We start from the raw sequence: 27,780 nt of genomic DNA, 5'->3' as shown, positions 1-27,780 counted from the left end.
CTGTTCTAATGTATCACTTCTGTACAAGATTCCCCATACAGCCTATTAATGCCATCTGCTTTGAGTGTCTATTTACACATTCTTTCTAGACCAGATAAACATTTCTTGCTGAAGCCGCATGTGATGCTCTCCTAATGGAACAGCTATCTGAACCTGTAGCCTGCAAGGCCTTCTGCAGTGCCATGGAGAACCCTGATCTAACTCTACATTCCTGGGATGGGACTTGGAACTGCAAAGTAGAGATTTCAAATCAACCCAAAGGAGAGCAGGGTTCACACTAGTTGTATTTGTCCCACTTCTGGGCAAGAATATATTGGACCTGTGCAAATTACAAAATTACATCTTTTTTTTTTTTTTTATGCTTGGAGCTTCTTTGGTTTTAAATAGATTACTCTGTGTCAGGTTTAGACATTTTGCAAAAGCTCCTGAGGGATTTAGATGGTCCAGTTAGGATGCTATCTCTGGTGTCCATCCAAAAAAGTAATTTAAGGTCAGTAGGCTTCCAAGAGATTTTATCTTGGTGTGTGAATTTTCTTTAATGAAAGCAGAAATAATCACCTATTCGACAGGTCCTTAGTATGATCATTGCTAATTTCTTTTGAATTAAGTCTAACTGTTTCTTCATATTTCTGTGAGAAATCTTAAGGGTAAAAACCTCAAATTGACAGCATATAAATATATTTCTGAAGTTCCTTCTTGACAGGTGACAAGTTTGATTTAAGGGCCATTCAAAGGATCCAGGAGAAAAGGGGTAGAAAATGAACTGTTGAACTAGAGTAAGAAGTTAATTTGCTCTGTCTTGCACTGCATCTTTTTAGCTGTGGCAGTAGCCCAGCACATGAGTTCTTCAAGAGATGTTGTTAATGGGGAGGCATTTTCATTGTACACGAGTTGTACTATAACACTGAACTCAGGAGCTGGCGTCTGTACGTGGTGCATTTGTGAGCAGACAGGCAAGGATAAAACAAGTTGTGCATTCCACCAGGTCTTTTAGTAGAAATCGTGCTTTTAAAATCTTTTTGCTAACAGTCAACACGCGTTAGTAATGAATTAAAGAGCTCACAGCTGAAGTGTGAGTGTGTATGTGAACATTCAGACTGATTTGTTTCAATGTGGACTTCTAAATCTCAGATCCCTTAAGTGTTTCCCAGTTAAGGCTTTGACTGGACAAGGCAAAACACTCCAAAAATGTGGCAGGGTTCCTTTGTAACTTCCTTGCAGTCTGGCTGTTCACAGCCCTGCGTGTGCTGTCAAAAGAATACAATGGCCTTAGAGCTGTAGAAGTTTTTTTTTTTTTTTTTTTTTTAATGAACAAGCTAGATCTTAAACTAGTGTATGAATTGTTCAAGGAAAAACTCTAATGCTGGATCATCAGAGTCAAATTTCCTGCAGCTTTGATATCACTTTCATAAGTTGTAAGATCTGCACTATTGCAGCATGACACAGCTTTGTCTGAAAACTGCTCTCAGACTAGATTAAGGGTTGCATAAAGTGTTCATGAGCAATCTTTTCCCTGGGCTTTGAGGGAATACTATGTGATACTGTAATGAAGGAATACGTGTCGTAATGCATATGCACCAGTCAACTGCAGCTTTAACTCATAATGTTGAGCTGCATTGACTCCCATATTGCTCATCAGCAGGGTTAAATTCAGTGGGGCTGTCCATGACTGCTTATGGTGTTACAGATGTGCATGGTGGTTTCTAATCTTCTGCAGGGACCTGTCCCTGGAGAACAATGAGGGATTCATTTTTGCCAGTGAACTTCACAGCAACTGGCTGACAGCAGAGGAAGTCCCAAAAGTCTTCTGTTTCAGGTATTGATGAATGTCCTTTTGAAAGATGGCAAACTCTTGTTTTGACTTGATCCTATCAGACTGGAACTGTCCACCCTTTCCCCAGTCTCAGTCTATTTTAATATTTTTTTTCTGTGTTCAGATTTTTGGCCTTTTTGTTGAATAGTCATCTTGCTACCTAAACTCCAGCAGTGGAAACCTTAAAAGTGCAGAAGAGAGTTTTCTTCTCTTGCTTTACTGTATCAGGTTCCACAAAGGCACTACCTGGCTTGGATGAGCAATTGTGGATGAAAGCTGTCTCTGTCCTTTAGCCTAGGGTTGGACCATGCACAGTCTCTTGAAATGATGCTTTGAGTGGTTGCAGACAGAAATAGTGTAAAAGTTCTAACATGGACAAATTTGGGTAGATCTTCATGAAGACAGTACACTGGCACAAAGACAATTCACTTTCAAGTCTTGCTTTCAAACTAGAAATTTTGAACTGTTTTTCTTTCTCCCAATGGTTATTTTACTCTTTTTAATTCTAACTGCAAGCATTTTCCCTGACCTTGTGTTGAAAAACATTGAAATTTTGGCAAAACAATTAAGTCTACAAAAAATCAGTCTGATGCAAAATAATTGACATGGAAATTTTCATCCTCAGTGTTTGTGGTTCAGCAACACTTGATGATTATGAAAGGTGTCAAGCAGCCGTAATCATAGTTATCAACACGTGCTGTATATGTATACTGAAACATATATTTCATCTCCTTTGTTATGTATGTAATGCCTAACTGTTGTGAGTCTGTGTACCAGCTGCGTTATACCTTTCCCTATGGAAAGGGAATGTCTTTTTAGAGGGACTGCTGCTATTTCGTGAATCAAGGGTATACTTTTATGGAAGCTTTCATTTTGTTTTCTTGTTTTATTGGTTTATATGTAAATGAATCCTTCAGACTAAAGATACATCATCATGCCCTGTATAGAAAAGATATTATCAGACAGTTTCATCTCCTACTCCTCATTTGTTGTGTATGCAGTTTCTGTGCGTTGTAATAATTTTCATGGATTCTCTCTCAAACCTCAATACACTGTATTCAAATATACTCTACATGTATCTTTAAACTAGCAAAAGAGGTGTGGTTATGGGCATGCTACTTCAGGCCAAAGGTCCATCTAGCCTAGAATCCTCTTTTTGGCCCAAAGTATGTGCTTAGGGAAGAGGATGAGTATAGGGCAAGCATATATCATAGTGCCTTCTAATGTCCTCCTGCCCTCCAACAGTTTGTCGCTTACAGACTTCCACCAGGTTAGATAACTCTTATGTTTTTGAGAAGCCAGTATATGAGCACATAGTCAAAGTCTCTGTGGTAATACGTATGAGTAAAGGATGGAGATAAGGCTACTCATGTAACCTGCAAGCTGATATTTCCTGATTTCTAAGATCTGAGCAGTGCAGCTTTAGGATGTTCATATGTTCAGCAGTAGTGGTGAATTTTATACTGGAAAAAAAAAAAAAACATTTTAAGGTGAGGAAGTAATAAGGGTGTTTAAAAAAAAAAAAAGAAAAAAGGAAATGCATCTGAAAAAACAGGTYGATGGGGTAGAAAACTGCATGCCTCTTCAGCCTGTAGTTTGTAATCATGCTTATTTAATATTTTAATAGAAAAATGGGTTCTCCTGGTTATTTGGTGGTACAACTATTTTTACTGCCATAAAGTACAAGCTAAGTGAGCACCACATACGCCCATGTGAGTTTATCTGAGGTTTTGTACGTGATTCAGACTTCTTGTGTTGTTTGAGACATTTCTCTGAATGTTGTTGGAAGTCCATTTTGAAAAATTTGCAATGTTTACTTACTGTCCCGACTGCTGCATTCAGTTCTGACCTTCAGAGACACCACTTTTAAGAAATCAAGAGACTGTTTGCTTTGAATTTGGTGGATAATGTCTGGCTTTCATTTCCCTGACAGACTGTTTTTATTTTTCACCAGGTGTGTTTCAGGACTGACTCTTTGTTTATTTGTTTTTTTTTCCCCCTTTATTAGAGAGCTAGGTAGTTGTCAGTAAAATAACAATTACAGTACCTGAGCATTTATTACTTGTTCTGGGACTCCAGATGTCAGAATATAACTTACAGGAAGAGATGGAAACTTGATTTCTTCTTAGTCAGAATAGTCTTGAAAATTTAAGTTGGAGTAGAATATGGTTCTTTACATCCCGTTTAAGTGAAGCTTTCAGTAGTGAACAAGTATTTGTGTGCTCTTTATGTAAGCAAACTCTAGCTAAACAGCATCTACTAAATCTTGTACAGTCTACTGCTGCCTTGCAAAAATTGCTGGGAACTGTTACACCGATATGATCATCCATCTGGCAGAAAAAAAATGCTGTAAACTGCAATGCCATTAACACTTTTGTATGGAAAAAGCTCTGATGTGCTGGATCCATTTTATACCTCAATGAATTGCCCACATTAAAAGAATGGTATAAACAATCGTAATTTGAAACAGACTCACTCGTACAAACCTGCAATTATATTCGGTAGTGAGAGACTACACAGGAAGCAGTATCTTTTTGATAGTATCTCTCAAATATATGTAAAAAGGATTAAAAAGCATTAAAAAAATTACTTGGTTTCCCCAAAGCATTTGAGGTATCTAGACTGATATATGATTTAAAAAAAAAAAAAATACACAGCTTTCTTTTTTACAACAATTAATGGCTTTCTCTAAGCACGGAGAAGAGAAGTTGCCAAATTTGGTGAGCTTGGACGAGAATCATAGCTGGAGTACTGAACTCCTTTTGTTTTACATAAACCACAGTGACCAGTCATGTAAATTCTCCTCTGCAGGAGGCTATTGAAAAGCACTGGAACTGACTGCAATTGCAGTGGCCCAGCATGGACAACCCTGTGCATCAAGTTAGTTTGACTCTACTTCAAATTGTTTTGCACTAACATGCCTCGTGTCCATAAACTTAGTATGTCATCTAATTGACAAACCACACTGGAAGTGGGTTGAATTTGCCCTCAGCAAAGTAAGTGTGGATGCTCTTGTGTCCTTTTCTAATTCCTGCAAGCCTATCATGTTTTCCAAGTAGTTTCTTATAACCCCTACAGTCAGTAAAGCAGCATCTGGTTGTGAACTGATGTGTTCTCCCCTGCTCCAGGGGCATCCAGGCAAGATTTCATCTCTAATATTAGATATTTATGTGTGGCTGTTACCATCCTGTGCAATTTTAGCTTGTGGGGAGATCACATATCTTTGTCATGCTCCCGATTACTCCCCAGTCATGCCTCAGGCAACTGTGTTGTGGTCGTGTACCGGCAGTGCTCAGTGCAATTGACCCCGGAGAGGGGAGCTTTATCTTTGCCAGTTGTCAGACAGTGGCTTCACAGAGGAATAAAAGCAGGAGTCAGAACATGTGCTAAGCAAGGGGACAACCAGGACTCTCTTCAGTGCCTTTGTAAAATGCAGTAGTTGTGGTTAAACTACAGTTACTGTATTGACAATTGTTGCCCAACAATACAGTGAGAAGTGTGATGCTGTAACTTAATCCTCTGCATGTCCTTGTTAGATGTACGCCCTTGCTTTCAAAGTTTAGAGCAGTATGAATAACATAACTGGTATCCAAACCTCAGATGCTGGTAACCTACCGAACCAGATGGAGTCGTAGAAATCCTCAATGATTCCCAGTTAGAGCAGGAACAGAAATCTGGACCATAGATATCCATTCAAACTGATACGCTTCCAATTCCTGTAAGTATTTAAGACTATGTAGAAATAGAACTTAATGGGAGGAAAAATAATGTGTGAGGTTTGCCTTCCTGCTGTGCCACCACTGGATTGAATGTAACAGCTATGCTAGAGATGATACAAATTCTTTATCCCTCTTTCAGGGTGATAAGAAAGCTTAGGAAGAATTATACTTATTTGTCTTTCCACTTCTGTGTGGTTTTACGCTATATTCAAAAAATAATAATAAAGGATTAAAAAAAAAAATCACCTGACTAAGAGTTTTTAAAAAGGCACTGGAGATAACTTGGGTGCTTTATTTTTCGTTGTGCTATCAGTGTGAGAAGATAAAGAGAAACTTCTGTGCTGGAGAAGCAATTTAGCCTCCTTAAGCTAACATCATTCTAGCTTTGCACAGCCTTATGACTCTACAGTAAAAATGTTTTAATGTGAACAACTTTTATCTTGGTGTACTATTGAGTTTTTTTATTAAAAATAATAATATTCTGAAATTTCATTGCATATCTCATTTGAAGGCTTTATATTCCTCTCTCTGTTTTGAAGTATTAGTGCCATAACATCCAGGCAAGCCTCATAACAAATTCAGAACAAGTACTGTGTGAAAATAATTTTGTAATAAACAGCTTATTAAAAATGAGGGTGTAAAATATGATTGTAAGCTTGAACTTCTCAGTTATGATTGACACTTCACATGCATTCATGTACAAGTAGAGAAGTGTACACGAGGCTGTGAAGTGTGCAGTATTTTACTTTATCACACAAATAAAATTTTCTTATCTGAAAACATGCATTTCCCACAAGCTGCTCCTGGATTTGAAGTAAGAGTATCTCTCTCTGTCTTTTTTTAATCACTTCATTCCATAGAGGCTGTTTCATGTAACTGAGATTATCTGATACTCCTACTGAAGTGCCACTCTCTCTTGCTTTCAGAAAACTCTTGATTGCATTGCAGCAGTCAGTCATAGCAAGAAACATTGCTGTGTTAAGAGCCTGGTTAGCTAGGTGCTGATCTATCCTTTTAGCTTTCTAAAAGCCATTTCCAGCAATTGTTCTGGGACTTCTTAAGGTAGATTTGAATTGTTTCTCTTTTTTAAGCAAGTGTTTAGTGAATGATTTTGGAAGCTTACAGAGTACATTGAAGAGCTGGCAGTTCCAAAATGCTGCAAGTCTTGAGAAGCCATCTCTGTTCATAGATGCAGATGTTCCTGTTAATGTGTGTTTGTGAGGGGGTGAAAATCAGGACCTTTCTAAAATATTGGCATTATAGTTCTTTCTAACCTCTTCCATCACCCCTCTAGATAAACCTTTTACGGTGGTCAGTACAGTGCTCTGAAGCCTGATAAAAAAATATCTTTAGGTGAATCTCAAAACTTAGAGTGGGAAGTGGCAATAAGTGTGTTTCTCATTAATAGCCTTGTACCATTCAGGAACCCTAGCAGTAGAAACCCATTAGTAGTAACTGTTTTCATATCACCCAGTCTCATGACAGCAGGGTAGTTTTCTTGGTGCCTGTGCATGTTTCTGTTACAGCAGTCCTGTGGTAGCTCTGCAACAGCAGGAGATTTGTGGGTTGCAACAAGCAGGTGCTTTTCCATACTGGGGGAAKTTACTGTGCAGAGGGTGTCCAGACTACAGAGTTGTGGGAAGGTGACATTTACTTTTATCAAGTGGTGTTTATCCCAGGTCTGGAGTGCTATCTTATCCCAATAATTATTATGGTTAGGTGAAGACCAAAAGCAGGGTTACACCCCGTAAAGGATCTTTAGAAGCATCTGATTGTAGTCAGTCTGCCTTTCCTTCTCAGATGCTCTTATTGCCCTTGATTTAAAGCTGTTCCTGTGGAGGCTGGGCCAGCAGTCTAGTTGTATTTGCAGGTGGGAGGAATCCAATATTCATCAGCATTTCTTCTATGTGACTTGATAGTGCTACAGGAGTAGTACTGGCTTTCAGAGGTCAGGGTTGCAGAACCCATTAAAGGTGCACCAAAGAAGTGCTAGTGGTTTGGCACAGACATACCCTATGACTACTTTAATGATCCCAATAAAGCAGGCAGAATATATATGTAGAAATCCTTGGTAGGTCTTCTGAGTTGTGCAAGGCAGTATGCAGCATGATGTCCTTCAGAAACAGTCCAAAATTGGACTCGAGGTTACTGCTGTTTGGGCTCTTTTTTGCACATTGTCTCTTTACAGGACTTTACAAAAACAGTATTTCTAGAAGAACTGTGATGTAGCTTTCCTCAAACACAGTATCCCAGTCATTTACCCCTCTTTTCTTTCTCTTCTTGATTTCCAGTGTTTGGAAATGTTAGAATCTGTTTCTCATGTTGAATAAATAAGAGCTGAGACAGGCCTGAAAATAGGAGGATGCATCAAACGCTTAGATGTGAACTATTAAAGCAAAATTAAATCTAAGTAAAACTGCCATAATCACAAAAACTGACCCAGAAATCTACTTTCCCATTGTCTTTCTTCATTTCCACTATTAAGAGAASCGAATTATTTAATGGTTTAGAGCAGGTAAGAAATAGCTGAGGGAATCCTTTCCAACTGCTCTGACTTGTACCAGTGGACACACTAGCATTTACAAGGAGAAAGTAATTTTATCTGATCTCTGAATCTCTGATTTCCAAGAAACCAGCCTATGTCCTTAGTTTTCAGGAAGAAACAAGGAATCCTGTGAGTCCTCCTGTTTTTAAGATTAGACGGACCTTTATGTAGGAGATGTACTATGTTAGTAGGCCTGGTTGGGTTTTGCCAACAGAAGTGGTGACTCTGTAATATTKCTGTGTTGATGTCGGTGACATTTTCATGAACATCTTCTGGCAGTGAGGCTAATGGGCTCATGTCTGTACTGCTAAGGGCTTGTACCCTTTAGAACATGGTGACTGTGTTCAGATCATGTATGGGGAATAGCCCCCAGCTTATGCTTGCTGCTGAACTGGAAATTTCCAGGGAAGTGTTAATTGATCCAGGCCAGAATCATCCCAGGAACCCTTATAATAATTTGACAGTAGAGAAAACTGAGTTCCTGTGTCTGGACAACCCGCACACTGGTTAATTTTCTGGTATGGACATAGGCAAAGAATTCACATTCTTGGAACCAGCCATAGCTATTTTCAGAGCATGCAACATTAGGGTGAGGTTGAAAGAACTGAATAAAATTCCAGAGTCAAAAAGTCTTTACATGCTTAATATCTCTCATCCTTCTGCCCCTCTGACCTTGCTAGCCATAGCATTTCCTTTATAGAAATCTGATGTCTGGATGGTCCTACTGAGGGATACTCAAAATTGTTCGTATAACAGTGTAAGCCACATACTGTAAGGTTCCAATCAGATAGTTGTTTTGTGGTTTTTTTTTACTTGTCTCCATAGCTTGCACATTTCAGTCAAATATGTTGATGTAATAATTATGCAAGACTCTTGTATTCACTAGCTGCTAGTTGTGAGCTTGCTAACTATTGAAGTAGAGGCAGCCAGGTTTTTACTGCTGCTCTGCATCTTCATAGAATAGAATCATGGAATCATTGAGGTTGAAAGGAACCTCTGGAGAACGTCTAGTCCAAGCTACCTGCTCAAGAAGAGTTAACTAGAGCAGGTTGATCAGGACCTTGTCCAGTCGAGTTTTAAATATCTCCGATGATATAAACTCCACAATCTTTCTGGGCAACCTGTTCTAGTGTTTAACCACCCTCACAGTAAAAGTGTTTGTTCTTAAGTTTAAATGGAATTTCCTGTATTGCAGTTTGTGGCCATTGCCTCTCATCCTGTCACTGGGCACTGAGAAGAGTCTGGCTCCATCCTTTCTCCTCATCAGCTGTTTAAATGCATTGATAAGATCCCCCCTGAGCTTTCTCATCTCCAGGCTGAATAGTCCCAGCTCTCTCAGCCTCTCCTCATATGAGAGATGCTCCAGTCCCTTAATCATCTTTGTGGCCCTTCACTGAACTTGCTCCATACCTCTCTTGTACTGGGCAGCCCAGCACTAGACCCAGCACCCTGGATGTGTCTCACCAGTTCTGAGAATCACCTCCCCAGACCTGCTAGCAGTGCTCAACCTAATGCAGCCCAGGAGGCTGTTTGGCCTTCTTTACTACAAGGGCAACGTTGCTAGCTTATGTTCAACTTTTTGTCCACCAGGACCTCCAGGTCATGGAAAATGTTTCCTACAGCACTATAAATGGACCTTATGTGATCTCCAGCTTATCATTTAGGTAGCACCTAGCTGCTCTGAGCAGATACAAGGTCTTGGGGATATGAATGGGAGTGCCTGCAACTCTCTACATGCTGCAAAAGAGTCTTGGCCTGCCCACCTTCAAAAGTCATCAGAAAATTGCTTGGGAACAGACTAGGACTAACTTGATTTAGATGAGCTTCTCATGCAGCTACACTGAAGGAGTAGTAGCTTATGTTTCAGTCTGTAGACAGCTGTGATCCTGCTTCCTATCCAGCTGATTTGACTTCTGTGGTATTGACAGGATTTCACGCTGTCAGTTCTCACATGGCCGATCTGTAGCATAAAGCATATTCCTTAACCAGGGGAGCTTTGCAGTCTGCGAAAACTACAGAAAATAACTGGTTCCGGTGGGAAGAAAATAGTGAAAAGTAATGAGGAAAAACAGGCATAAAATATATACTGAAAGGGACTCAAAGGAGAACATTAAGGAGAAAATGCAAGTGAATTGAGCAAGGAGTATTTACAGATATCGGTATTTATTTTAGTATTTTAATCCTACACTGGCAGATGAACTAAATAATCCTGTAGTATTTGTTGTTGCTATTGAGATTTGTATTGCTGCTGTTCAGATTTGCTCTGTGAATATTGTTACCTGCTAGTGTATTGCAAGGCATGCATCTACATCTAGGAAAGACTGTTAACCCAAATGCTCGTTTAGTATGCACAAACAAGAAATTGTTTTTCATGCGTAAGCAACAATACTTTTAAAACTAAGCCTAAAATGATTTGGCTCTTGTACTGAAGACTGAGTGTTAGCTAATGAACAGTGATGGAGATAAATAAATAATTTAGTACTTGCCTAAGAATTAAATTTGTGGCTCAGTGGTAGTACTCAGAAAATGTTCTCTAGATCCTTACGTCTTAGGAAAGTTTGGCCAGGCTGAAAATGTTGTGTTTCTTGTCTTTCGCTCTGTGTGTACACCAGTGGAAAAATGATTTTGTATGTTTCTGTCTGAGCTCTGATATGAGTGGGGGGGATTTCCGTTGAAGCTGTTAGAATAGTCACTGTTTGCAATCAGGAATGTATCTGGCCCTAGATTTAATCAATGTCTCACTGATATCTAATGCATATTCCTGAAGTAAAAGCACTGTGCTTAAGCAGTGTGTCATCTGCTCTTTTGGCCCACTTTGGTAGCCAGTCTTTGATATTATCATGAAGTATTGATTGTAGGAAATTTCTATGATGATAGTTTTCAATTTTACTCCTCTGTATAAATTACTACATACGAACCATTGATATGGACTATGATACATTCACTAGCCACAATTGTTGCTTTTTCTCTAATCTGATTTTAGTGGCTGATTAATATTCATTGGACTTAATCCCTCCTTTGAAAAAGAGTTAAAGGTAGATCATGTCATGTGTTCAAATGTGTCCTCTTCATATGCTCTCTGTTAAAAGCAAGACGTAACTGAGGATTTGTAATGCAGCGCTTTAATGTTTGCTGTTCTGAAGCAGCTCTCACTGAAAGAGAAGAATTTAATTTATAGTAGAAAGAAAACCCACTTAAATTATCAGAAAGACAATAGTTTATAAAACAGAAAATATTTTTTGAGGTTTGGGAGTTCACTAGTACTTCTTTGCTTTATATTCATTTCTTTGTCTTCCTCCCTTACTTTTTCCTACACTTTTCCTTAAGGCCTTTTTGAAACATTAAGTTTCATGCAGAAGTAAACAACTTCTCAATGCTGCTAGCTCACTCTTCTTTGATCCCAGTAACCTAAGCTTGCCTCAGTTGTCTCTTCCAGAGACTTGATTTGAAGACTGAAAGGAATTGAGAGTCACACATTTCACTGCTAATTTGTTCTGATCATGAATTATTCTCATTATTGAACTCTTGTGCCTGTTTTCTCATTTTAATTAGTTTATGGTTACCTTGCAGCACTTGATTCTTGTTTTGTCCCTTCCTACTAGATCAAAGCATGTTCAGGATGGGGGAATTATTCTACTATTTTAAGTGTTGTTGAGGCTCCTCTCACAAGCAGCTCAAAGTCTTTTAAAGTCACTGGAAGCCATCCACTGACTTTAGGCTCAGCTGTAGCTCAAATTAGCCAACGCTACTTATGCTAAGTAGTCCCTAAACCACAAGCTTTTGGAAGCTGAGAGAGTATTTTGGGAAGGTATTGCTATATTCTTGCTTTGCTCCCAAGCTCTTTGCTAAGCATCTGCTACTGAGTAGGCAGAGAGTGAGCTGGAGGAACCCAGTATGGCCATTCCTGTGTTTGAGGACAGATCCAATTATGGATTTTGGCGTCTAACACAGGACTTAGGTGGGATGTTTTAGACTGCAAACTGAAATCCTAAATTATAATCCAAAACAGTCCTTTGAGTGGTTGCAGAAAAAGCCTGGAGGTGCCTGAACACCATATTTCCCTTTTTATTTTAGCTGTAAAATTTCCATTAGTGCCTGGAGTTGCTTCTTTAGGTGTGTCCAAAATTGTCTCAGTCTCAGCAGAAGAGCAACTCTGTCATATTTAAATCTGATGGTGATTCAGAAACCAGGTCTTTTTGTGCCTGAGTTCACTGAAAAACTCATAATAGCTAAGGTGCCTGGTCTGCACCCAAAACAGGCCGTCAGGATCAGACTCCAGGCAAAATGCGGTTGTGCTACTGCTTTTGGTAAGGCAAGGGGGAGGGCAGACTTTGACTACACAGTTTTTACATAACTAATCAGTGGTTAAAGCATTCATGCAGGAACTAGGAGAAATAAGGTTGGTTTCCTCCTGAGCCTGAGGCATTTCAAATCCTGCCTCCAAGCTAATGGCCTGCGTGGGCTGTTGGTGGTTGCGCTGGCACGCAGGTACAAGAGTGTGGGATTGTGCAGCTCAGCCACGAGGACGCTCTTCCCTGAGGCCTGGAGTCCTGCTTTCTGTTTCTGTCCTTGGAAATACATGGCGTATAGGGGACACAATTTTCAGAAATAAGGTCTGGATTCTGTTGCAAGGCCTAGATGTTTACAAATTAGGTATAAAGTCATTGTTTCTGTTTTATTTCTGATCCAAAATGACCATAGTCCCAAAGGCTTCTGTAGGTCTAGTGTAGGTATTATGTAGGAGGAATAAGCCAGCAGAATAAAACCCTTATGTCCTGATTCTCCTCACAATTATAGTAGTAAAAGCTGGAAGAAATGCGAAGGAGCTCTTGCAAAGTTTGTGGTAGTACTGAACCAGCTCCGCAGCAATAGAGATTAGTATCTGTTGTTGAAAGACTGTACACGTAGTCGACTAGAGGTAACTCTTACAATAGGAAAATAGGTTTTAAATTGATCAGCATACCCTGTAAACTGAGGGCCCATCAAAGATCGTGCATGCATCTTGACAGGTGCCAGGCTTCTRTTTAAAAGCCCCTGAACAGAAATGGTAGCGCTAAAAGTGCAACAGGGGAGGAGTGGACGATTCTGCAGGTTAGGAGAGTTGAGGCAGTCTGTAATGCTTAAACTATGAGCATACGGCTTTTAATTTTACGTTTTTATTAACATTAATTATTAACATCATGAATATTAACACAAAACCTTTCTCAATTTCATTTTTTATCGAAAAAACAATGAAAAGCCAGTGCAGGCATGAAAGAAAGCAGCGCTGAAAGTTGTTCATAGATAACAGCATGGAGCAGAAGGGAGCTGGGGATGCAGATCAGGAAATTAGCAGTAATATATGTTCCTCAGCATTGGGGTATGAAAGCTTATTTTAATAGGGTTCAATTTTGCGCTTTTTTTTTTTTTAGCRAAGCAGTAATGGAGAAAATCTTGCTAGAAAATATAAGTTCTTAAATTATGGTTCACTAGAACCTATGAGGGCTCACAGGACTTTGGTAATGTAGTGCAGTATGTTGTCTGGGCACACCACGTAGGTCCTCCTTGCTTCCAGCAAGTTTCGTGTTAAAAGAAGTTCAAAAAATGAATTAAAGGTGTTCCGCATACTGCTTTTTCATGTAGGTCTTTGCCTAAATGCTGCATGCTACTTAAAGTAATCAGGAAGAAGGGCAGACTGTCCCCAGCATCACAGAAGGAGTGAGATGGTTCCCAAGATAGCTTTCCTAGGCATTGCAAAAATATGAAGGATACTTCATATAAATGGATTGTCTTCTCCCATCCTTCCATGTATACGTACTGAAGGATCTGGATGTTGATGTGTATTTTGTGCCCTAACACGTTTGGGTTATTGATTGGATTAATTAGTAGCAAATTAGAGCAGGCCACAATATTTAATGACAATTTCTGTCCCTTGGTTTTGGGAAGCAAGCTCCCAGAGTGTGGTTTTCAGCCATGTGAGTCTTCCAGTCTTGTGCAGTTCAATGAGCTTAAGGGGTACATGTATATATGGTAGAAGCAGGTGTTCTTCCTCACTTAATTAAATGACAACTTTTTTGAATTCACGTCTATATTTCATGGGGCTTGCCCCCCCTTTACTGGATGCACACACCAGTTCTATTTCTAGAACCATAGAACCACTTTTACTTTAGAAATGTCAAAAGTTAAGACTTTCTTCTGTGGTTTCCAGAGCTTCCCAGTTCCGGTTGGGTTGGACATTTCAAGAATGAGTCTTTTTTTGTGTTTTGTGTGTGTGTCTGTGGGGTTTTTTTTGTTTGTTTGTTTGTTTCTTGAGGTATTAAATTATCCTTTTCTGCTGGTGGAAAATGATTTTTSTAAGGTCCACAGCTAGTAGTTATGGGAAGGGTTCCTGTTTGAATGTTCTATAAAGAGTTCAGTCAATTCTAACGCTTTACAAATTGGCTTGCCCATTCCTAATCTATTCTGTGTAAAAGCTACTGATTATAATACATGAATGTGTGTTTACTCCTGAATAAATTAACAGGAGTTTTGCCAGCAGGCATGATCTAATGTGATTTTTTTGTAATTAATAAAGAAATGGGATATCTAATGCATAATGGGTTGCATACTGAGCAACATTAGATTAAAAAGGAATCGAAGAACTGTGTATCGTGCTGACGATAGATAAAATCAAAGGTGTTGACAGATTCACTCTCTCCATTGCAAACAAAAAAGACCTTGAAGGTTGTTTATTTGAATAGGGGGACCATAAATCTACCACACTGATACTACCAAACAATAGTCCTGGATTTTGTTTTTTTAAAAAAATATGATGTGCAATACAATAGAAGTCCATTATTACACGTCTTTATATACAGCTGTAGATAGTATATAATTTTGTATGGCCAGGAAGTAGGTTGGCAAATGTATATACAACAAGCAATGTAGATTTATAGGCTGCCTAGTAAAGGTTTACATTTATCCTTAATTTACTTTGTGGGTCCTGTCGGGTCCTTCCTGAGAACACTAAAAATGGTCATCTTGCATTTTACAGTACATTTGAAAAGTGGTGTAATATGATTTGTGCCTGAATTTATATTTCAGAGGGGAGTTCAAGTTATTACTATTTCCTCCTATTAAAATCATCAGGTCCTGAATATGTTCAACTGAAAAACAGGACTGTCTAACAGTCTTTTACCCAAGACTTGTAAGGAATCAATATAGTTCCCATCAGTAGAGTAAATTACTTACTGAACCACTTCCAGTAATCACGATGCACAATTTCTCATTAACCCCTTCCCTTCTCTGTACAGAACCATTATTGTCTTAGAATAAAATTATTTCAGAATACATCTGTAACTCTTTAGACTTTAGGGCAATTAAGTGTGATAACTCAGTTTGCTATATATGAGGATGTGTGGTGCTCCCAGCTAAGTAGTACAAGATTAAATGCTTTTGTGAAAATGTGTGGCTGAGTCCAAGAGCAGGAAGTGCTGACTGCCTTTGTTTATGGGAGAAATTGGGAGTCAGGAGATTCCAACCTATGGAGCAGGATTTTTGTCTTTAGTGTGACTTTTCAAGATACCTAGACAGTTCTGAGATGTTTGGCTGGAAGAAAGCATCTAGTGGGGAAGGAGTAGGGGTGCACTACTGATTTTAAGAAGTTCTTTAAAAAAATGTAGTCTCTAAAATTAATGTTTAAGGCCCACACTCTGTAGTTCACTGTCTTTCAGTATTTTACATGAATTCACCATTATCACAGGCTTGTTGATTTCTTTCAATAGCATAAATCCAATAACTATGTGACTGAGCAGATGTACATACTTGAGCCTGCCTAGCGGAATGTAGCAGCACCTACAGTGATGGTAGCTGGAGAGAAGAAGCAGGAAATTGCTAGCTGGAAGAGATGCTTGGGAAAAGCCAGGTGAAACTAAGAGTGCAACCGAACAGATCTCCTAAGGTGCTTCAATTTCAGAGGCCATTGAGGAGCAGAAGATATATTAGCTCACAGGATTGGGTCCAGAATTAAAATAAGAGAATAGGCAATGACAGCCTATTGTATGGAAGGAATTGGGAAAGGCCAGGCTAAGGTGAGAGGAAGTTTCTCCAAACTAAGTAGTTTGAGTTAAGTAGCTTCACACATTTATTACTGACCACTTAATAGAGTTGGTCAGAAACAGACAATTTCAGAAGCAAAGTCTTATCTTTGTTGTTGCTAATTTTGAATTTGAAAATACAGCTAAGTTAACGACTGTACTGAATTACTTTTCTTTCATATTGTGGTCGTGCTTCCAGTTCAGAAGGATGGAGGAAGATCAGAAAGGTGTTAGAGAACTGAGACTTGAGAGGAATTTTACGTAAATAAACTGGTTTTATTGCAGACTTATTGGCAGCAGTAACAATAGTTATCGCTTCCTCTTGTCAGAAGTGTAAACAGACATGATGTGGAGACAAAGGATGTAAGTAATATTCAGAAAGTGCCATTGTTTACATAGCTGCTTTGTTGAGTTTAACCAAACATTGATTGACCGGTATGACAATAGGTTTCCTCCAAAAAATTTACTGTACAGTTGGCCTCATACAGATCCAACAAATCATGAATGATTAAAAGCAATAAAGTCATCTTATTCTAGTTTGATGTTGTTAACAAATAAAGGCGAGTCCAAAACTATTTTGGTTTATGAACAAATCTAAAGTGCCTTCCTGTGCTTTGCACTGGAGGAGCTTTGGTGCCATAGGCCTCTCCCATTCCTGTGCCTTTCCAGAAAGTAATTCTTACAGCTCCATGGAGGTTTGCTGCATTTGCTAACAGGATGAGAAAGCACAAGAATACTGGCACTGCTGTTAGAGAACTTCCTGAAYTGAAGATCTCTGATATTCATCCAGGTTAAATAGGCTTCTTTACTCCTTCTGTTCCCTATCATAAGAAACTGTTGCTCCCTCCACTTTATTTCTGAACCAGTACCCCTTATGTCTCTCATTTAGCATTTCATAGTATCTGTGTGAGTCCTCAGTTGAGAGCTGTTCATTGTATCAAGCGTAAAGGTATCAGGCAGCTACAGATCACAGTTTTGGGAACTAGTGGTCCTTTGCCTATGCTGGCAGCTGCCATTGTAACAGGTAGATCAGTAAAGTGTTTGCTGCTATGGTGAGTCCAATGAAAAATGAATCCATTTTTACTTTTGAAGCAAGCGAATCCTCCCTGGTTAGTGAGATAATAGATAGCTAAAGCAGAGCAAAGAGGGTGTTAATGCAAGCTACAGTTTGCCCACTGTCTGCACTGGTTTTAGATAGGGCTAAAACAGTTATTGAGACAAGCCAGATCTAACTGCCATTGCAAGAAAAGCTATAGATTTGCCAAGGCATTCATGACCAAATGGCTGATGTGTCTGGTTTGACCAGTGATGAGACCAGCATGCAAAAGAGAGACATGCTCTTAAATTCTGATGTAGGAAAAATCTAAGACTGCAGAAGATCTCTGGGTTATCAGGAACAGCCCTATGAAGTCATATCAAGTTTTTCCTGAAAATTCAATTGATTTCTGGTTTTTGCTCCTTCTTTTGGAAGATGTTTCTAAATGCAGCTTCTTCAATTGTATTCCTATCTATTTGTTCTCACTTTAACTTTGTTCTTTAGTTTAATAGCTCTTCTCTTTCCCTTTTGCTCATCTCCCTCGACTGCCATCGTGAGGTCATTTTCATTCTGCAATTGACTTACTACGTTTTTCTAAACTCCTCTCATAAAATAAGTTCACCATTTCTTACTACGAAGTCATAGCCTCTCTCTGTGCCTGTTCTTAGTTGAATTCATGAATAGCACCTGAACAATGATATTAATGTGTGTGTCTCTGTCATGGAAATCTCTTCCTTGATAAGTCCTAGGAAGCTTGTTTTTAAGCACTGAAGTGAGGAGAAGCAAACATCAACCTGTATGGGCAGGAGGAAAGTTGCGATCAGACTATTTCAAGTAGAAAAACCCAGTGAGCTAGAATTATGTCTACGGAACTAAAGAGACAACTACCAAAGCAAAATGTTTGAAATTGTTCTGCCCAAAGACTAGAGAAGGATATTGTTATCAATTATGTAAGAATATCCTATTGTGTCAACAAAAAACAATTTAAAATGGTGTTTGTAGCACGTGAATATTTTTTCAGGTTTTCAGCTTGAATAATTTAAGATCCTAGTGAATCCCCTGTTCCTGCTTTTCTAGGTTTGTCAGCTGAGTCCATCCAGAAATACGATCAAGAGGTATATGATTGAGTTTTACAAAATCATGGAAGCAACTGATAAGCTGAATGCGGAGTTGTTCACCAAATATTGAAATGCAAGAACTAGGAAGCACTCCATGCAATTAGTAAGAGATCAATATAAAACATAAAAATAGGCAGTGAGCTTCTAGAACAGGAGATTGCAGAGGCAGACAATATCAGCAGGATCAAAAAGACAAATTCATGGACATCAGGACAATAAGGAGATGCTAAAAAGAATCTGCTGTCTAATATCCCTAGTATAATGGTTCTAGATGCTGAGATGGTACAACGTCAATGACTTCCAAAAGTTGTCCTCCCAGGAGCTCTCCATAAATACATCTCCTGCTGTCACTCCAAATGCAGACTTAGATGGGCTGTTGGTCTGGCCCAGTAGAACATTTTTAATGTCCGTGTGTTCTAAGGTCTGTTCCTTCTTCAGTTAGATTCTGTGCCCCATGGTAAGTATGCTGGATATCTTGTCTTGATATACATGTATACCTRTTATGTTGTACGCAAGAGACAAAATCCTCTTTCCTGGCCATGTTTCACAAATGCATCACTTTTTCCCACTGGTGATTTGTCATCTTAATCAACTCTGAGTTGGTCATAGTTTCTTTCCTTCAAAATTTTGTATGAGACTAACCTGTTACTATCTACTCTCATTTCCTTTTCATTTCTTCAGTTCTTCCACACTTCTAATAAATCCTTTTGTATTTATTTATTCATCTCCATTGCAAACACACTTTCAAGACTTCTAGCATGCTATCCCTCTAGATGTCTATGAACTGGCAGTCAATGTAGCTTCACAGACTTGGAGAAAAGATGAGCAGTAGGCTATAACAATGTGGGGAGGTATGAGCATTTTTAAGTAGGTACAACAGACCCTGCCACATTCCTTGCTCTAGGGCCAATGCCAGCCTCATTGGACCAATGCTTATACTCTTATTAATGTTCTGTGGCATGTGCTGTTTCTCCATCCATTCAAATTTTCTTCTAATCCCAGCTTGATCAAATGAGATCTGCAACAGCTAAATGATATTAGAAAAAATTAGGCCATCAATCTGTTATTAAGCTGGAATGTGTTTTGTATTCTATCTCTGCCCTCGGGGTGTCTCAGCATATTCCATGGCTSATCTTTTCAGAGTATGAGAGGGCTCGGTTTTAGGTGCTAAAAGATGCATGTAGATACTGACTGAGATCTTTTTGAAAAAATTTGGTTCCCCGCCTCACAGTAAACTAGAACTAGCACCTAGATGTTTGTGAATATCCTGCTATCTACTGTTGATTTTTATGGTTCTTTTGGTCAAGGTGCTTTTGAAAAAAATCTCCTAGGCTTTTTTATGCATATAGCTGCTACTTCTGTGTATATAACAGCCTTTAAAGAGGTAGCACCAGTTCTTTAATGTTGGCGAGTTTTACTGAGAGATAAGTAAAGTTCCTTTATTTGCATCATAGGAAAGATCAGAGTGCAGTCTTTGAAAACCTTATGTTATGTGCTCTACACTGGATAATGTATTCTCTCCAGCATGCTCTAAAAATTAAAAATCTATTCCCAGTTTTTACTGTATAGCTGTCTTTTTGTTTTATCCCTGATGCTTGCTGGAATGACTATCTTTTATGTATGCTTCCTAATTTTCTTCATTAATCTCTTTTTCAAAGAAAATAGATTTTAATCTTGAGATTCTTCATGCAACCTTATTTTTGAGCAGGCTCAGTCATAGAATCAGAATTACAGAACAGTTGAGTTTGGAAGGCAACTCTGGAGATCATCTAGCCCGAACCCCCTGCTCCAAGCAGGGTCTACTAGCACAGGTTGCTCAGGGCTGTGTCCAGTTGACTTTTGAATAACTCAAAAAATGGAGACTCCACAGCCTCTCTGGGCAACCTGTTCCAGTGTTCAATAACCCTTACAGAGTCTTTAGCAACAAATGCTAACCCTTTCTGGTATGTACAGTAAAGAAAGCAAGTCAATGAAGCATCTGAAATCACTAGCTGGTTGTGGAAACCTTGGCCTTAATAGCTAACTCTCTTTGTGATCTGTGCATTAGCTATATCTTTTCAAAGCTAAAAGCATGACTTAGTACTGTAACAGTAAATTATTCCAGTTCTGACTTGGATGTTCTTGTTTTGATGGTTGAGGGGGAAGAGAGTATGGGAAGGATTGAATTTTCTTAGTTCAGGTCACTTACTGCGTTCTTGAAATGCCACCTTTTGCCTTTGGATGTTTGCTGCCTTGCCTCATCGCTGCCTCAACATGTCATATTGGATTTGGTGCAAGAAAGAGTTAATTTAAATCAGTTTGTAAAAGCTGCTGCAAATAGTATGAGTCAAAGACAGTTTTTTTTCCAATGATATTGTGCTTTGAGCCAAAGCTGCAGAGGAACTGGCATGCCAGGAGTTGAAAAGAGACATGTCTGTTGTGCGCACTCAACTTCCAAAGGAAGTGATTGGAGTAGCAAACCTATCTGAATATGAAATAAAGAAGTGCCCAGAAGAAATAAAGAGTAGTGGCTATACCCTTGGCCAAAAGGAGGTGGAGGGAGCTGGATGAGATGCATGGCCTCTCTGTCCTGTCATATTACTGTTGCTGAGTCCCTGCCCTAAGATGACATGGATGCTGGCACTCTTTAAACTGATGACTTGTTTACTTTTTGCTTGCTTTCAGTTGCTAGATTGACATTACAGACCATATTCTTAGACTGCTGTATATCCTTTGTAAATTGCTTTGAGATGTTTTAGTGTGATAAGGCAATGTAAAAATTGAAGTCATTATTACTATCTCTACCACCAGGGGAACTGGACAGCTGCATTGATCTGTAAGAGACTAATTTCCATATTTTGGTATTACATTAACCCATAGAATTCCTCTTGTTTATGACTTCAAAGAAAGTTTTCTTAATCAAAAGGTCATCCTTCATAGCATGAAGGAGTGCTTGAGAAACATGGAAGGGCAGAAAATGTATGAACACTGCTATTTTTTATCTGACCAATAAATCTTGCTTTTTTAATAGTGATATCCCAGTGTTTTATATTTGCATCATACCAGGATTCCACTAACCACTTTAAAGAATTGACCTACTTATGAGTGAAACCTAGTAGTTAGTGAAGGGGATGTGGCTGACTGCTGGGTTTGGGGCAAATACCCCTTTAAATCATTGGCATTTGATTTATCTTAAATTCTTTAATTAAAATAATCATAAAAATTCTGTACCCATGTAGCTATTCTGTAAGGAAAGAAATTGAATAGGGGTCTTATCTTGCTGTGTTGAGTAATACTTTATGATGAGCTAAATTGCACCATTCATCCAAAAGCCACAGTAATGGGTAGCACAGAGACTGCTGTGTTGCAGAGGGAGTAACTACTCTTCACTATCCTATCCTGGTGTCAGAATAGAGCTTGAGAAATCAAAGAAGGGATTTTTAATAATTAAAAAAACTGAAAGTCAAAACTAGGGGAGGTAAAAAGTTGAATGTATTTTAAAAAAGAACCAAACAAAGTGCCATTTTCCCAGGTATCCGTGTAGCTCCAATGTGCTTTGCCAGTATTGGCCAGGGCACCTTCGGATGAGCAAGTATATATACTGCAAGGTTCAGTGGAGGGCCCCAGGACACACCTCCCTATACTAGCTTACAACACCTCTGAAGACCAAAAAAAGTAAGTTTGGGTTTTTTTCCTAAGATAAAGCTCTGCTTCATGCTTTGGTTGTCTGCTTGGTCCAAATACTTTGTTAGGGTTGGCTCAGCCAGTGTATTGCCTTCCTTCTGTTTGCTTGTAGCATGGTGGTGCCCAAAAGATGGAGTCAGAGTTCCACTAGCAGCATCTGGGGAATTTGGGTTGTTTGATTTTTTTTAACATGTCTTCTACAATGTCCTTGGGACCAAAGTTCAACATTCTCCTAATGGAAAAGATAAATGATGAACTGGAAGTGATTGCCTGCAAAGATTTTAGGCTCTTTAAGAACAAGTTGGGCAAACATCTTTTTCAGGAATGGTCTAGATAAAACTGATCCTGGCTGGGGCCAGAGAAGGGAAATCTGGCCCTTTTTTCTGTTCTTCTGTGCTAGACTACTGTTCAGAAGGATTTGGAAGGCTGTTTCACAGAGCCCTCCTGAGAAATGTCATTCTCAAAATATCTAAAATTGATTAAATTGATCACATTCACTTCACTGGTAGTTTCTGGAGAGTAATTTAAATGATGAAAATAGGTTTGAAGAGCCATTTTAGACACCTGGACCAATAGCAGACTTATAAGGGATATTCTACCTGTGGGAGACCAGCTGCCCCTTAAGAAGGGATATTTATCGTATTTATCTACCAGCCTATGGGAATGTCTTAAATACCATTGTCATCTAAAATGGCACAAGACACCTATTTTACATGCCTAAATGGCTCACAGAGCATCAAAACAAAATATAACTTCAACAGAAAAAGTAAAAGTAGAACACGGATCTTTGACGGTAAGAAAGTATCTAGCTGATGAAACATCTTCTCAGACTGATGTATTTCAAGACTAAAAAATTTTGCTGTGGCAAATCAGCCAGTCAGAGTGAAAATAATTCATTTATGGAAATCCTTGGGTGATTTTTCTTTTTAACTTTTGCATCTAGGCCGTGCTTTGCTGAGGCTCACTGACAAAAAGCTTGAACGAATGGGCATTGCCCAGGAAAGCCTGAGGCAGCACATTCTGCAGCAAGTCCTTCAGCTGAAGGTGAGAGAAGAAGTCCGAAACCTCCAGTTGCTTACACAAGGTATGAAAAATAATTTTGATGTGGGCAGCTATTGAGATCAGGTAGGAGAAGTTTGCCTGAGGGCATGAAAGGTGACTTGGCATTCTCCCACAAGAAATGATGCGTGAATATGTCTCTCAGATTCCACATCCAAGTTGGGAACTAAAGGTAAAATAATGCATAAATAAACAGATATGTTCAGTTGCCTGTTTTGCACGATAAGTGGACTCCAGCTTCAGCTTGATGGTAGTCTTATTTAAATGCCTGCTTACTGAGATGAAAATAATTATATACAAAGGGGACTAGCAGAGAAGGTGCTGTCTCTATAGACATTATATATTTTGCATTAATTGTTTACTTTCAGTGTTAAATAAAAGAGTAATTTCTGTAACCTATTTTATGGTAAGAGCTGTCAGTGGAAAATTACCTGTTAGACTCTGCTTTTTGCAGATGGCTGATTCCTTTTTCACGTTGGAGTAATTTTATTGACTTGAATAGAGTTGTTTCTAACTTATGCTGGTAAGAAAGAGCAAAATTGGGCTTAATACGGAGATCCTGATTAGAAGACAGGGAAGAAGGAGTAGCAGAAAAGCTTGTATATGTTTTCCAAAGAAGCTTAAGACATTTTATAATGACTTGAATTATTGGTTCTCTATTACAGCTTTTTAACTACTGTGGTAACATAGAACAAAAACAGTCATTGTGATGGCACTGTAAAGTAACTTTTAGACATCTTCTAATATATATCTGCAGTAATTTCTTCATGTTCAGCCTTGTTAGTTGGTAGTCCAGCAAGATCACATAAACCACACACTTCTGTGTTGTTTTCATTCGGTGCCCATTGTGTGTCACATCATATGAAAAAACAGAGTTCTTTAGTACATGCAGTATATTTTTAACAAAATGTCCTTCATACATGGCATTATGTTCCTGATTAAGCATTGCTTACTGTGTTTGGGGAGAAACTCCCTGATTAGTTGAGTAAGCTGCATTTTATCTGAAAGAGCCTCTGTCTCAACTGAATTGTTCCTTCAGGCTTCATTTCATGTGGATTCTGATGAGGACAGCGTATAGCTTTAGGGCTCCTTCATATCACCATGATTTGAGAATATGACCTCACCTTATCTTCTGTCACATCCCAATGCACGTTTTGCAGCACCCCTTCACTAGATGTATAGAGCTCTGCCTTTTCTCTTCATCCATTATTCCTACATCCTTTTGTCCCATATTAGCTCATTTCTGTCCTCCCTTGTATATGGAATGTTATTTGAGAGTTTGTCGGACTAGTAAGATTTGGTCCACAACCACCACTGGCTCAGGCCTGCTTACAGAAGTTGGGACTATATAGATATGGGACAGTGAAAATTCGCTGGCTGTAAATTTGGGTTAGTTGCTCCCTGTAGTCCAGTTAGGTTTCTCTATATATTGTATTTGGTGTTGAGGACTAAGCGTTTCCAGGCTTCTCCTTTACTGTTCTTTTCTGGCTTACCTCTGGGTCGGACACATCAACCTGTGGTATGAGTCATGAACAGTCAGACAGTGGTGATGGCCATTTCCAGGAATTCAGTGCAGCATTCATTGAGATTTATTCCTCGTGCGTGCAATTGAGGATACAGATTTGGGTTATGGTAAGAGCATGAATGGATTGCTGGATTGTGAAGGTCAGATTAATGATGGATAGATATTTTTTGCCTTGTATAGATGTGCCTTTAATGAGGTGTCTCTCTGACATGTAGAGAGAGTAGTGTTATTTAGTCTGATCATATAAAGGCGTGCCATCATTTGCTTTATGAAAATGGGCACAAGCTTACCAAAAGCTGATGGGCTGCAGCTCTTACTCTCTTCCCCTGCAATGACACTGGCTATTGCACAGCACTTCAGTTCCATTTTAACCTTCTTAAACAGAGATGAAGGTATGCGGCTGCACAATAGTCCACGTAATGTTCCCCTGTGCAGCAGATCTGTGTTCATCGTATGATTCCAGAAGCGGGGAAAGGATTGGTAGGATGGCAGCAGTGTTCCTGTCCCATATTACCTCATTTATACCACATTGGAGTGTGTATCTGTTAAAAGTGCAAGTACTAAGGTTAAGATATAATTTATCAACTGCATTGCAGTCCAGAAAGTTTTGTGAATGTCAGATATTCTCTGAAACTGGTTCTGTCCCCTTGCCCAGTTTCTTCAAATTGTGTCCACACTTATTATGGTTTATGCATTCCTAATCCAGGCTGTAATTAGAATAACTTCCTTTTAGTGCTTTTCTATTTCAGACAACACTTTTTCTCTTACAGTAACACATTTGCATGCCAGCAGTTTCTGTCTTTGAGAAATTCTACTGCAAAATACAGGTCACAGTGTAGCCATGCTTGTCCTTTGTTGTCCTCCAAAATGTCCTCCAAAAAGGAGAAGAAAAACAAAAAAAACCCCTCTGCTGCCTCTCAGTGCCCAGCTCAGGAGATCTTTAGGTCAAAGAGATAGTTAACAAACCTTTTCTGAATTCATTTAGTGCACATGCTCACTTGCAAGCAGTGAGGTCCTAATTCAGAGCCCACTGATGTCAGCGGAAAGACTTCCACTGACTTTAATTCATAACCTGATTGAAGCTAGAGTGAACAAGGAAGGTTTTTAAAATTATCAGATATTTTAAGTGTTTTTGTGTTCTGTTGTTCAGAGAAAGTTAACCTCATTTTAAAAAACTCACCAGAGAAACAGCATTCTTTTTTACTCCTATTTTAGAAAGTTATTTAAAACTGTTTCTTTCTCCTTCTTCATTCAGGACACAACCATCCAGTCTATTCTGGGGATCTTTAAGCTAGAATAGTATGTGATTGTGTAATTGAAGACCTGTCTTGAATTTTAGGAAGACTTTTCTTAGGAGTAAGGACTGCTTGATTGAGGCTATTATCAGCAGAAATGCTGTTCCAGCCTCCACCAGGGTAGAAGGGCACAGGCCCAGCTACTGATCTGTGCTTTTTTTCCTAGAGACTTAGTGAAACTGAGGAACTAATTTGACAAAATATTTTCCAGTGTCTCATGGGGAGAGCTTCACACTTTTGGAAACATAGGTATTGTACTGTTTCCATTCTAATTCTGAGCTAAAAGATCAAAAGATCAGGACGCGAGGCAACGGGCACAAACTGAAACACAGACACTTCCATCTGAACATGAGGAAAAACTTTTTCACTGYGAGGGTGACAGAGCACTGGCACAGGTTGCCCAGAGAGGTTGTGGAGTCTCCTTCTCTGGAGATATTCAAAACACGCCTGGATGCGATCCTGTGCAACGTGCTCTAGGTGACCCTGCTTGAGCAGGGGGGTTGGACTAGATGATCTCCAGAGGTCCCTTCCAACCTCAGCGATTCTGTGATCATTTCAAAAAAAAAAAAAAAAAAAGCTTTACATAACTATACAGGGAGGAAGTTATTTGGGAATTTTTCAATATAAGCCTTGCTTTTGGCTAGCATATGAGAGTCGCTGTCTTCAAAGTGGCAGAGCAGTGCTATGTGTGATTCTGAGCAGAGTATCCATAGACAGGAGCCTGCTAATAGGGCTGGGGTTATGAAACACATTTGGATTTGGGATCATATCTGCATTTAAGATGACACAGGCCGTCCTAATCTTCTCTGTGAGTGTCATATAAGGCAAAGTGCTACTTGAATGTACAGCCAGCGCACAGATAGTGACATTTTCTTCAAGAAGATTTCTCCTGCTAGCAAAGTGTGTTAGAATAAGGCTTTAAGCTTCATTAAAAAGCATCATAGCTGTTGATACCTATTGACATTATTTCTTCAGTAAGTTTTCTATTCATCCTGCACTGGTGCTTGGCTACTGGAAAACATATGTGCACAGTGATAAGACTAATATTTTCCCTTCCTTCAGTTTCTAAAATAGTCCCATTCAAAAGCAAAAGATAGTACTCTAGCGTTGTATTCCTCCAGGAAATTAACTGGAGAACATTCAAGATGCATGTCATCTTTTGAAGAAAGATGAACTGAGACCCATGCTTTCTAGTGATGGATTGTTCACTGGGTCGTAGAGGAACCTTGTAACCAGAAACTGTGTCTTCAGGGTGAATGTGGTCAGTAAACCAGGACCATCAAAAAAACTCTACTGAAACATGTTATAAGGATTTTTGCATTATTAGCAGCATCTTAATACTAGGGTAAAGGGAGGCATGATCAAGCGAAGTTTGGTGCTGAGCCCTCACAGGCTGTCAGAAGCATTACCCTAGTTCCTGTTCACCTTATCTGTTTCTTCCTTGTGAATACTGAGGGTGGAAAAAATTTGAACATTGCCATTCCAGCTTGCATCATCATGCTTGAGGAGATTTATTGCCTTTTTCCATAACAAAAGCCTCTAAGTACTAGACTCGCTCRTACCTTCTTAATTCCCACATACGAAGACCTTCCCTGTTGTGATGCCTCAAGTACACAGCAATTATTGGGAATTACATACCTGCCTAAAAAGGCGCTTGAGTCGTCAGAAAGTTTGAGAACATGTGACCTTGAGAAACAGAGAACTGGAAGGTCATTTCAATTTAAGGAAATTCCAGCTTGCTCTCTCTCTGTTGTCTAGGCCTTCTGGATACATTCGTATCTGAACTATTCTTCTGTTTACTGTTTTTCATGTCTCTTGAGATGCATTGCCTGAGACCTGACCTGAGATCAGGACATTTCTTTGTCATCCCTGTAAAGAAGTCATAACTGAAGTTTGCAATAGAGGATGATCCTGTTACACTTCCAGGATGTTGTATTTTCTTTCCTGGGAGCA

General features: G+C 39.1%; 1 protein-coding gene across 1 annotated transcript in view; it reads left to right on the top strand.

Annotated features, from left to right (window-relative positions):
• SAMD12 (sterile alpha motif domain containing 12) overlaps positions 1-27,780 on the top strand; it is a 150,156-nt gene that overhangs the window by 44,193 nt on the left and 78,183 nt on the right. The window contains exon 4 of the mRNA XM_026055706.1: positions 22,892-23,032. Coding sequence (XP_025911491.1) covers positions 22,892-23,032 — 141 coding nt within the window. The remainder of the gene's footprint in view (positions 1-22,891; positions 23,033-27,780) is intronic.

This window comes from Apteryx rowi, unplaced genomic scaffold (assembly GCF_003343035.1).
Source record: "Apteryx rowi isolate R43461 unplaced genomic scaffold, aptRow1 scaffold_125, whole genome shotgun sequence".
In the NCBI taxonomy this organism is placed as follows: domain Eukaryota; kingdom Metazoa; phylum Chordata; class Aves; order Apterygiformes; family Apterygidae; genus Apteryx; species Apteryx rowi.
This window is presented reverse-complemented; position numbering and strand designations above follow the sequence as displayed.